The sequence below is a fragment of the Salvia hispanica genome, chromosome 3 (assembly GCF_029641045.1).
Source record: "Salvia hispanica isolate PSC_SH4W2 chromosome 3, Shi_PSC_v1, whole genome shotgun sequence".
In the NCBI taxonomy this organism is placed as follows: domain Eukaryota; kingdom Viridiplantae; phylum Streptophyta; class Magnoliopsida; order Lamiales; family Lamiaceae; genus Salvia; species Salvia hispanica.
Window position 1 is genome coordinate 38872623 of NC_142694.1, and position 12136 is coordinate 38884758.

Sequence of the window (12136 nt, forward strand, 5' to 3'; positions counted from 1 at the left end):
GAGCGTAATGAGTCTCCAAAGATGGAGAAGGTGAGGATTGTATCTCAAAATCATCCGATAATATATTAACTCGTGAAACTTATATATCAGTTCAATTATCTCTATATATGTAGTTGTGACTACAAAATATTTTATAAAAACACACACGCACACACACACACTCATGTGTATTTTAATTTTTGGGATCTTATTTTGCAGATTCCACTCATGGAATGGCATGACGAGGACCAATGCTTCAAGATCGATGGTGTCCTCTTCCCTATGCCTCTAAATGAGAAGCCTCCTTTTGTTAGTTTCTGTAACATCCCGAATTTCCGAACCCAAATTTTAGAGCCCTAGAATTAATTATTGATGACGTGGAAGATGTGAATTATTCGATGAGTGAATTTATTGCATGAGTTTCTTTGACCGGGAAGTTTGAAAAGTCAAATTTGATGACTATGTGACGTGGCATGTGATTTCTTGAATTATGAGATTATTTGGCAAATTATTTGTTTAAGGGTGAGTGAGAATATTAGAGAAAATTTCCATAAATACTTGCCACCCAATTCTTGTAATTTTCGAACCCTAGACCCCCTTTGAAGGGAAATTTTATTTCTTCCGGATTTAATTTAATCCTTGGGATATTTACCCAAATTAAAATCCAAGACCCAATTATTTTCTTATTTTAAAAGAGGAAAATCGAGCCCCTTATTTTCCTAGGTGATTTCCGAAAATCACCCATGTAGGGAAGGAAATATTATTTTTGCTTATTTAATTGATCCCTTATTTGATTTCCTTCCATACCTAGAATTTAATTATTCTACCAAATCTTTCCATACCTCAAGAGATCTTGCCTTACCTTATTCTAGTCAATATTTAAAAATCCATGCCTTATTTTAAAGGCATAGGAGACGCCACTTTTCACTCCAAATTGGGAGAATTCTTATTTTTATTTTGCTCCGTGATATTTTATTCTACTCCGTAAAATATACCAGAACAAAATCTTGGCAATCCTAGAAGCATAATTTTTGAAAACTAGGAGATTTGCCCTAGGATCTATTTTTGTTAATTCTTCTTTCCTACTTCACAATATTTATTTATTTAATTGTGGAGAATGAGATCTTACCAAATATTCTATTCTAATTACCTAAAGATCTTGTTGGACTCTATAAATAAGAACCAAAACCCCTAACCCTAGCCCCCACATTTTCGAAAATCCCCCACCCTCACTCTCTCAATTTTTCTTCTACTTTACTCCATTAATCCTTCATCTTTGAGAAGAAATTGAAGTTTAATCCGAGGGTATTGAAGAACCAAGTCTCTACTTTGTTTCTACCGATCGTTTTTCTCTAAAAAGGTATTTCGTTTATGAGTTCTTATTATTCTTCTTCTTCTCCTTTTTCTTCTTCTTCTAACCGATTAATCGGTCTTCTCGAACCCTCATGCATCTTGGTTGAGTAAAAGTGGGATAAAAGGGATGTGGGAATATGTTCATGTGTGTGTGTGGCGTGTGTGTGTGTGGCGTGTGGTGTGGTGTGTGTGTGTTGTGTCGTGTAGAGTGTGTTTGATGGTTAAATATTTGCGTGTGATAAACATGATCTTGATTAGTAACGATAAGATAAATTGGTGGGAAAAGGGAAAAGTCTTGAGGCATGCATGAGTAAGAGTAGTATTGAACCTAATTTGTGATATGTGCCTATGTGATTAAAAGGTGAAACTTTGGTTGCGAAGCCGGATAACGGAAAAGCGAAACTACTTGAAAACTAAGCAGTCGAGGTGGACGTTACTCTTAAAACTCTCTTTTACTTTTGTCAAAAATATTGATTGGTGTTATAAGGGTGGTTTAACTGTTATGCCATGCCTATGTCTGTTTTATTGTGATATTGTGCGCCTGATGCAGTTTGTGAGTTCGCTCCATTGGGCTAGGGCTATGGATATGTTTATACGAATTCGGGTCTGAGTATGGGCCGCAAGCCCTACCAGGCTGTGTACACAAGGGGATCGGGAGCCGTCCTTGCTAGTCGGCCGGTCTCGTGGGCGAAAAGTGTGGCCACACTTTCGTCGCACCATGGAATGATTGTGAGTGTTATTTTGATGAGGAAAATGGGGAGTTATTTTGACTGGCCAGTCTATGGAAAATATATTTTGTGATACTCGTGATACATCTCTTATAACTGCTTAAAACTCGAGTTCACTTGGTAAGGGTGGCATAACTTATAAAATGTTTTGGCAACGAGCTCACTGAGTATTTCAGAATACTCAGCCCTGCATGTGTTTTCCTTATGTGCAGGTTGAATGATGACGAGCGGTGGCAGGTGTTGAGCAGATTAATTAATTAATATGGATATGTTGAACTTCAAGCGTAGTTGTGTCTTCATACATAGCTATACTTTCTCTTGGTCGTTTTCCGCTAAATTTTGATACACTTTAGAATTTCTTTTGGAATATTTGCATCTTGCCTTCGGTTTGAGGCCTTAGCCTTTTTCTTGTGACTTTGTCTTGGATATTATGTCGTACTCTTAAGATATTTTGATCGTCATTTATGATATCTTTCTTCCTTTAAACTTCTAGGTTAAGTTGTTGCATTAAATACTCTGATATTTCTTCCAATTCTTTTGGACAGTACTCTTTAAATGAAACCCTAGCCTATGTTTACTTCTCTAGAGTCGGTTTTGGGTAGCAGCCACCGCATTTATTGTACCCTAGGTGGGCGGGCTGTTACAGTTTCATTCCCTCATTCTTAATTATTTTAGTTATGAGGGAAACTATATATAATCAAATATTTTTATAAAATAATAGTACTATTATTATTTCATAAAAAAATTTCACCTGCTTATTTCAATTTCTGGTTCGTGTCAATGTAGCTATCCGTAATCAAGAGAGATCAAATGAAGAGATCATTCTCAAAAAAAGAGGAGAATGATGACGTGGAGGAGCCCTATATATCAAGGGCTTACGTACTCAGCCTTCTCAAGCAAACAATCATGAGAGAGAGATTCGCCACCTCAAGCGCCTCAAAAAGCGTGGAGACGCCTTCAGGAGGATATTGTGAGCTCTCCATTTAATGAGGAAATGGTGGAGTTTCCGGCGTGGTTAAACGATGAGGAGAGCGGTCCGCGGAGAAGCAATGTGTTGTTGCTCTTCAACAGGATTCTGCTATGCCATGGTAACAATTTATTTTTGTTTTTTATTTTTTAAAATGCATGAAAAATATTATCTTCATTTCAATAAAATAGAATAATTTTAAAAGGATTTTAATATATAATTACTTAAAGGAGAAATATAATGAAAAGTGTTTGGAATCGTATACATCTCTGAGCTCATGTTGCTTATTTTGGGATCTTATTTTTGCAGATTCTGGAAATGGAATGGGATGAGGAGGATCAGTGCATTCGAGATCAATCATGCCCTCTTCCATATACCTCATTTTAGCATACGCATTATGTTTATTTTCATAAATTTGTGTATGTAGGAACTATGAAATGGGATCGATCTCCCATTCTTAGCATAGTTATTATGTTTATTTTCATACAATTGTGTATGTAGGAACGTAACAATGATATGGGATCCCTCATTATTAGCATAGTTATTATGTTTATTTCATAAAGTTGTGAATGTAGGAACTATGATACAGGATCCCATAGTCAAATGATTCTCTTTGTATAGAGAGGCAGAGATCTTATTTTTTATCCCATATTTTGAATTTTAGTGAATGGTGAGAGTGAAATTCATTATGACTTGGGTTATGACACGAATTTTAATTTTATATCAAAGTTACACTATCGACAAAGATTGTTGTTACCAAAATTGTTCGATGCCAACTAACGATAACAAGTATTGTGACTTTAACGACAAATAATAAATTCAATTATCACAAACAACAAAGATCATTATCACAGACTGTTGTTCAACGGCCAACAAACGACAAAGATCGTTATAAATTACAGAATTATTCTATCACCAAATAATAAATTTCGTATTTAATTTCAAAAGTACTCGTGTTTATTGAATATCCGACAAATGTCAACCGACGACAAAGTACTCGTATGATAATTATTGTGCAACGACCAATAGACGACAAATGTAGTTGCCAATATACAAGCTTAGTTTAATTTAAATCAATATTATTATTTACCAAATAAAGAATATAAAATAAGATAAAAAGTTTGTTTTTAGCGATAAACTAACGACAAAGATCGTTGTGACAACTACAGTACAACAACCGACATACGGCAATGACTGTTGTAAACTGCATTAAAGAGTTTCACCTTATAAAAGAAGCTTAATATAAAGCCATGTTATAATTAATTTCACTCTTAACATTCATTAAAATTCGAAATATGGGATAAAAAGTTAGAACGCTGCCTCTCTATGCAAAGAGAATCATTTGACTTTGCTTATGAAAGAGGATGTCTTTTATCATCTAAACGGTTTTGAGTCACAAGTAAAACAGTAAGAAAAATTAAATAAAATTTGTCTGATTTTGAGCATTAATTGCAAAAAAAAAAATCTCAAATGCCCCTATAAATACAGTCTGAAAAAACACTTAGTTCACTCATCCCACTCTCTCAAACAGTTCACTTTATTCAAGCAAATGACATTTGAAAACATATGCATCTCTCTCTCCCTCTCTCGTGTTGTGTATTGTGGGATCTAATTCTGATATGTGTTATGATATGGAATCCTAAGTCTCTTTAGGAACATCGAAGTGGTGAAGGTCTCTTTTCTGTAAGCCGGGAGATCTAAAAATTGAGCTTAATTCCTACAAAAAAAAATACTACTTGGAATTTGATGTGTTCCATCTTTTGTGTCTTATTTTCAGTCCCAACTCTTAATTCTTTGATTTTATTGTTTTCTTTCAATTTTAATTTCTTGTGTGTAGGGTTTCACTAGAATTTTTAATTTATTTAGCCTATTCCATTACTATTAATTATTCATATCAATAATTAATCCCGAATTAGTGTGTATATTCTTATTATACAATATTATTTTTACAACAAATAGTATGTAGACTTACCAATAGACCTAGGGTGAACTTAATCGAGATTCAAAGAAAGAAACTCAGTCTAGTACAACTTGTTTCCAAGCACAGTCTGGCATTGGTAATCGATTGCTTTGACATAGTATTTCCAGGAGTGGATATAAATGGACGCGACGCTGTTTTCGCACACTCATACATAACCACGATCGCCACAGTTGGTGAGGCTGAAAGGGAAGCTAATATTGTGAATGAGGCCACATGAAGAAGGGGTGCAGTTTGCATAACAAGTTCGAAAGAGAATAAAGAAAGATGAACATGTGAGGAAGAGGAGGTTCTGAGTGATCATCATTCTTTCTTCATATTTTTCCACCACAAACCTAACATCTTACAGTATTGATCTATGACCAAGTCATAGAATATGAAAAGTGGTAACATTTTTCTTCTTCTAATTTGTATTGTCAAGTCCAAGTGGTAACTTTTTTCTTCTTATAATTTGTTTTGTCAAGTCCAAGTGGTAACTTTTTTCTTCTTCTAATTTGTTTTGTCGACTTTGGGGTTTTGATCTAGCATCATCTACAGACTTACTTGAGTAGGATTTGAATGAATATTTAGCATATCATATCAACAATAACGGAAACCCAATTATATTATCAGATTATCATTTTCCTTTTTTAGATGTCTCACTTTAAATGATACAATTTTATATATAGAAACATTGCTCTCTGTACTTTTCCCCCCTATTACTTTATATTCTCTACTTTACTCACAAAATAACACTACATAAAATTCCGTGTTGAATTAGAAATGTTTCACTTAGGTGGTGTTCAGTTTCCTTGATAAAATAATACTAAGATACAATCTAGGATTGAGTTGTGAGATTATTTTAGTCATAGGGGGTTAGCTATGACTAATTATCCCATGATTATCCATCTAGGATTAAATCTCATGAACCAAGCCCACTTCATATTTAATCTGGGATACAATCTTGCAAACCGAACACTCCCTAAGAGTGGGACAGAGGAAGTATTAAATAGTACTCCCTCCGTCCCAAGGTAGTTGAGTCGTTTCTTTGTTGCACTCGTTTTATGAAAATGATAATCTCCACTTTAACTATTTATTACTATCATTTTTACAAAATGAGTGCGAAAAAGAAATGACAGTATACAAATTACTATTTTATTGTCCAAGAAAATAGACAAATACACATTTTATTGAGGTAAATGAAAAGTAACATACACAAAATATTTAAATATACTACAAATTAATCTCTTAATTTATTTTGAAAAGTCCCACTTAATTTTTAATATAGTGGGTTGGCTGCTATTAAATAATTTCATGGCCATAATTCTTGAAGAGAAGACATTTTGCCCTCCCTTGGGGTACATTTTGACTAAGATTTGTGATTGTGACAAAGAAAGAAGAGAAGACTTGGTCATAGATGTTGCCTTATAAAATGACAAGTTTGTGTTGGAAAAATATGAATCCAAGAAAAATGATCACTCAAAACCTCCTCTTCCTCGTGTACTCATCCCTCTTGATTCTATCAGCTCACTCCTTTCAAACTTGCTATGCAAAATGTCCTCCTTCTTCATGTGGCCTCTTTCGTAATATTAGCTACCCTTTCCGCCTCAACACCTGTCGCGGTCCTGGTTACGAGTTAGTATGTGAAAACAACATCACCTTCGTTTATCGCAACTCCCGGAAATATTATGTCAAAGAAATCGATTACCAACACCAAAACATCAGGCTCTCTGATATTTCCACAAACAACATCTGTTCTCTTCCTTCCTATACTCTAGATGAGAATAGCTATTTCCCTCATGGATATTACATAGGTAGTTTTAATCAGCCTATTTATTTGGTGAGGTGTGAGCACCCCTTGCATAACTCTTCCCTCTTTACCCAACTTACTGATTGTGAGCAATCTACCAAATACACATACATAAAGGTTGGGCACTTGAATCCCAGCGATATTGACTACATGTGCACAATAGTTTCTATACTGATAACATCTAGTTGTTCTCAAAATTTGAATAATGTATCGTTCGACCAAATATCTAGGTGTTCTCAAAATTTGACTAATTTATCGCTCTCAGAAATATATCAGTCTCTGCTATATGGATTTGATCTGTCTTGGTCCAGTTTTATGTGTAGCTACTGCAAAGGAGAAATATTGGATTGTTCTCCATTTTCAGATGGCCAAGTTGATTGCGGCCATCCGCTGTCGCAACTAGATTATAAATGGGGTAAGATCATTGCTTTACAAGTTCCGGCTTTCATTTCTATTATTGGTACTTTTTTTGTGCTCCTGGATTTGCAGTGTACATCTTGGACTCCTTCCGATCACCTAAAGGTAAGATAATCGGTATGTTCCATGTCAATAAAGTAAGATGACATTCAGTTCGTTAGACAATATAATTTATAGTGTAAATTGGATAATCATGGGATATAGTGTAATCTTGGCACTGTAAAGAAGACATAAAAGAATAGACATAATCTCTAGATAGGAGTAAACATGGCGACCAAACAATCTTAAGAAGAACAGAAACAAGTGGTGAGATAAGCATTTATACTTCTCAACAACTTTTCTTGTATTTCTCATTAGGTCCAACTGGAGGCTGTCTCCTGATTTTAATGCTCATACTTGGTGAGATTACTAATGTAACTGATTTGCATTAGAGATTTGGACTCAAACAACACCTTGTATTGAAAATTTCCAGCTGTTGTTTTTGGTGGGGTAACCATTCCTCTAAAACTCATGATCATCATCGCACTTGGGGCCTATTTTTGGACTCAAACAACACCTTGTAAAGACTTCTTACACACCTTCTGTGTGGATTAATTTGTGTTATTTGGAGCATATTATTACTCTGTTTCGAAACTTATTTTGCTATTCATGTGTGTGGAAATGCAGTTTGGCTCCCCGGAGCTCAATCCATCGCTGAGCTCCCAAGACAGGTACATCTTGAGAAACCATATTCTCTTTCTGATGTGACTGTTGTTAGCTTGGAAGTAAGATTCATCATGGGGTTTCTCGGCGGGATGTGGTTCCTGACCTACAAATTCCGGAGAAGGCATTTGTCCGCGTACGAGGAAATAGAGAGCTTCCTACAAAGTGAGAACCATCTATCCCCTATCAGGTACTCCTATTCAGACATAAAGAGGATGACTAGAAATTTCCGAGAAAAACTAGGTGAAGGTGGTTTCGGCTCAGTTTACAAAGGAAAGCTTCGAAGTGGCCATTACGTAGCAGTCAAGCTCTTAGGAAAAGCCAAAATAAATGACAAAGATTTCATCAATGAAATCGGAACAATTGGGAGGATCCATCATGTCAACGTTGTCCAACTTGTTGGATATTGTGCAAAGATCTAAGCGCGTCCTCATTCTCGATTTCATGTCAAATGGTTCTCTTGATAAGTATATACTCAACCCAGAAAAAGCATCTTCATTGGATTGGGATATGAAATTCAAGATTGCGGTTGGAGTGGCTCGAGGGATTCAGTATTTGCATTGTGGTTGTGATATCAAGATATTGCATTTTGATATCAAGCCTCACAATATACTTCTTGATGACAAGTTTGTGCCCAAGGTCTCCGATTTCGGGCTAGCAAAGTTATGCTCCTTAGATAAGGACGCTGTGACGATGACTGCTGCTAGAGGCACTATAGGCTATGTTGCTCCGGAACTCATCAATAGAAGCATTGGCCTAGTGTCTAACAAGGCCGATGTGTATAGTTTTGGGATGTTGTTGATGGAGATGGCGGGCGTAAACAAAGAGTTGAGGGGAAACAAAGATGATTCAACAAAGTATTTCCCAGATTGGATATATGATTGTATTAATAAAGGCGAGGGGATTGTAACTGGAGAAGCAGAGAACAACAACATTGATGATGACAATGTGATTGGAAAGAGTGTATTTGAGAAGATGACAATAGTTGGGTTGTGGTGCATACAAATGAATCCAGATAATCGTCCATCAATGAATAAAGTGTTGGAGATGTTGGAAGGTGATGTTGAACGTTTGAAGATTCCAGAGCATCCATCCCACTTAGTGAACGAGGTCCAAAGTTGGCTTGCAGATTCAGCTGGTTCTGTATCACAGTTGGATTATGACAATGGTAGTGTCATTGAGATTAGTATAGCTTGAATCTGTATTATCCGATGTTGTGATGTTTTCGCTTGTAACGGATGGACATCTTTAGTCATCTCTTGCTTGTATCAAATTTGTTGTGTACCAATTTCCTTTTCATTTTTAGTGTGTGTTTGGTGTTATGGAATTGAGAACTTGGATTTAGAAATGTAGCCTCCATCACAACGAGTTTGGTGCCAACTCGGAGTGGTGGCAAGACAAAGAACCAACTGTGACCAACGCGGACGTTGGCCTTAGGGTGGTTAATTGTTACGGAGTCAGTGTCCCACATCAATTGTAAGAACAACTGCTGTGAGGTTTAGGGACTAAATGGACGCTCTATCGTAGCATACTAATCTTTTGAATGAGTCCTGTTTGTTTAGTCTCCAACAGATACACACTTATATAAATAAAACTATAAACATTTACACACCTTTTAGAATTCTTAATTCTCTTCTTTGAATCAAACTCTGTTATCAACTCCTTCAGCTCTCTTTTGGAGTCTCGGTGGCCGTTCTTCTATCCGGAGTTCCTCATGTCCGGTAACTCTGTACCATGAGCAACAGATTCACCGAAAAAAGAATCGTGAAGTGGATAAAAGAAAATCAAAGGAAATACCCATGGATTATGGTGATAGCATGGGCAACAGATTCTCCAATAAGGATTCCGATCCTGATTGAACAGATGAGCATTCAATTTCCTCCAACACCTTCGCTACTTCAAATATCGTAGGCCTACATTCCACTACTTCAATTTCCTCTGCAGCTGCTTGAGCTCTTTATCAGCCCCGGAGATCAGATTCATCTGCTCCACCAGCAGCTTCTGCACGTTCTCTAGCAGGAATGTCACTGCGGCCTCTATATTATCGGATACAGCACAGATACTCTACTTATATTATACTACTACTATGTACCTTTATGGGGCCACGCGGAGCTTTTTGTAATCAACCAAGTTGCATGACAACTATAGTACCTTATTTTCATTGTAAGGTACTAGTAGTTGGCATGAAATTTCTAGATGAGCCTAGTAGTTGGGATTTATATTGTAAGACTGTGTTCTGGAAAGAAAGGTGTCCAATTGAGTTGGAGAATATTGGAAAGAATATTGTAGCAAATTGTAAAGGACTTCCCTTATCAATTGCTACGATAGGAGGTCTTTTGGCAAAGTCTGAGCGCACAAAAGAATGTTGGGAGCGTATAGAGCAAAATTTGAATTCAATTGTTATTAACAGTAACGATGGATTTTGCTTGAAAATACTGAGGATGAGCTATATCTATCTGCCGAACTATTTAAAGCCATGCTTTTTGTACATGGGTGTTTTTGGGGAAGATGACTGTATCCGTGTATCAATGCTTGAAAAGTTATGGGTTTCTGAAGGATTTTTAAAACCAACGAGTGGAAAATGTTTGGAAACACTTGCACGAGAGTATTTTAAGGAATTGGTTGATCGAAATCTCGTTTTAATAGATGAATTGGGGTCTACTGGAAACATTAAGTTTTGTAAAATTCATGATTTGTTGCGAGATTTGTGTTTAAAAGAAGCTGAAAAGGAAAGATTTTACCATGTCATAGGAGATGGTCCTCCGGCTAGTATTAGCGAACGTCGAAGCGTTCTTAAATCAGGAAGGTTGTTAGGATCTTTGTCACATGCTCGTTCCATAATATGTGATTACGACGAAGTAGCATATAGTGAGGATGTGGAAGTTCTACCGTCTCAGGATCTTCGATTGTTATTTCGTAGAAAACGTGTTGGAATTGGTGACCTCGTGGTACCTTGCTATCAATATTCATGATGAGTCCAGATTCTCTAGTTCAATTGATCTTCTTTGGAATCTACAGACATTGATTATTTGTTCATATTTTGGGAACAATCTTTATGTACCAAATGAAATTTGGAAACTGCATCAACTTCGGCATCTTGAATTTGGGCTGTGCAAATTGATTCTCCCGAATCCTCCTAGTGACGATAGTGACATTGTCATTATGGAGAATCTGCAAACACTCAAAGGAGTTGTGGATTCGTTATTGAATGAGGATGTGGTTAAAAGAATTCCCAATGTGAAGAAATTACGTATAGGATACACTTCGGATCAAATGGAGGGAGAAAACTGTCTAAGCTATCTTCAATGCTTCAGTAAATTGGGAAGCTTACACTTCTACACATTTCGTCAAAGTGGTGACTTTTTGCTGAGGATTAATTTCCCCAACTCTATCAAGAAGTTGGCTGTTGGAAGCCTTTCTGGCACAAAGTTGGAAGACATATTGCCTAAAATCGGTTCGTTACCTCTTCTTGAGAAGCTCAAATTAACAATTGGTGTCTTCAGAACCGGTAAGTGGGAAACAATTGAAGGCCAGTTCCAGAACCTCAAGTTTCTACGGCTGTCGGGTTGTGAAGGTCTAGTAAATTGGATTGTGTCAGACAGCTCCCACTTTCCACTTCTCGAGAAGCTTTGTCCCGATTACATATCCGAACTCGAGGAAATCCCATGTGAAGTTGGAGAAATAGCAACGCTGAAATCGATTTCATTGTATGGTTGCAGTGAAGCAGCTGTGGCGTCAGTGGAAAAGATAGTAGAAGAACGAGAGGATCTATATGTAGAGCAGTTAGACCTTGTGCGTAACATTCCAAGGCCGAGTTAGCTCAGAATGTATTAGAGTTGTAATTTTTAAGAGCAAGCATTGTGTTTCTTACTTATGCTCTACTGTAAGATCATGCATTGTGTTTATATGTAATTTGTCCATGCCATTTGTTTTCAATCTTTTTTCATTTGATAAATATTTGATTTGCATATGAGCTCTTATTTCTGTCAGTGTTGTTGCTTGCTTTGTTTAATTCACAGGATGAAAGTCATACTCAATGGAGAGAAATGAAATGGTCTATGGTGCATACAAATGAATCCAGATAATCGTCCATCAATGAACACAGTGTTGGAGATGTTGGAAGGTTATGTAGAAGATTTGAAGATTCCGGAGCATCCATCTAACTTTGTGAACGAGGACAAGAGTCGGGCTGCAGATTCAGCTGGTTCTGAATCACAGTTAGA

General features: G+C 36.6%; 2 protein-coding genes and 1 pseudogene across 3 annotated transcripts; all 3 read left to right on the forward strand.

Moving 5' to 3' along the window:
• The first annotated feature begins 6440 nt into the window (after positions 1-6440).
• LOC148930721 (uncharacterized) lies at positions 6441-7573 on the forward strand. Its single transcript, XM_089067733.1, has one exon. The coding sequence runs from the start codon at positions 6441-6443 to the stop codon at positions 7323-7325; it is 885 nt and encodes a 294-aa protein (XP_088923859.1). The 3' UTR covers positions 7326-7573.
• Positions 7574-7577: 4 nt separating this feature from the next.
• Positions 7578-9212, forward strand: LOC148930722 (rust resistance kinase Lr10-like; annotated as a pseudogene). The gene is made up of 3 exons (XR_016136698.1): positions 7578-7610; positions 7684-7770; positions 7878-9212. The product of XR_016136698.1 is annotated as a rust resistance kinase Lr10-like (transcript).
• A 1823-nt stretch (positions 9213-11035) lies between these two features.
• Positions 11036-11732, forward strand: LOC148930723 (putative late blight resistance protein homolog R1A-3). The gene has a single exon (XM_089067333.1). It carries the CDS (start codon positions 11076-11078, stop codon positions 11730-11732), a length of 657 nt encoding a protein of 218 aa, XP_088923459.1. The 5' UTR covers positions 11036-11075.
• Positions 11733-12136: the final 404 nt, after the last annotated feature.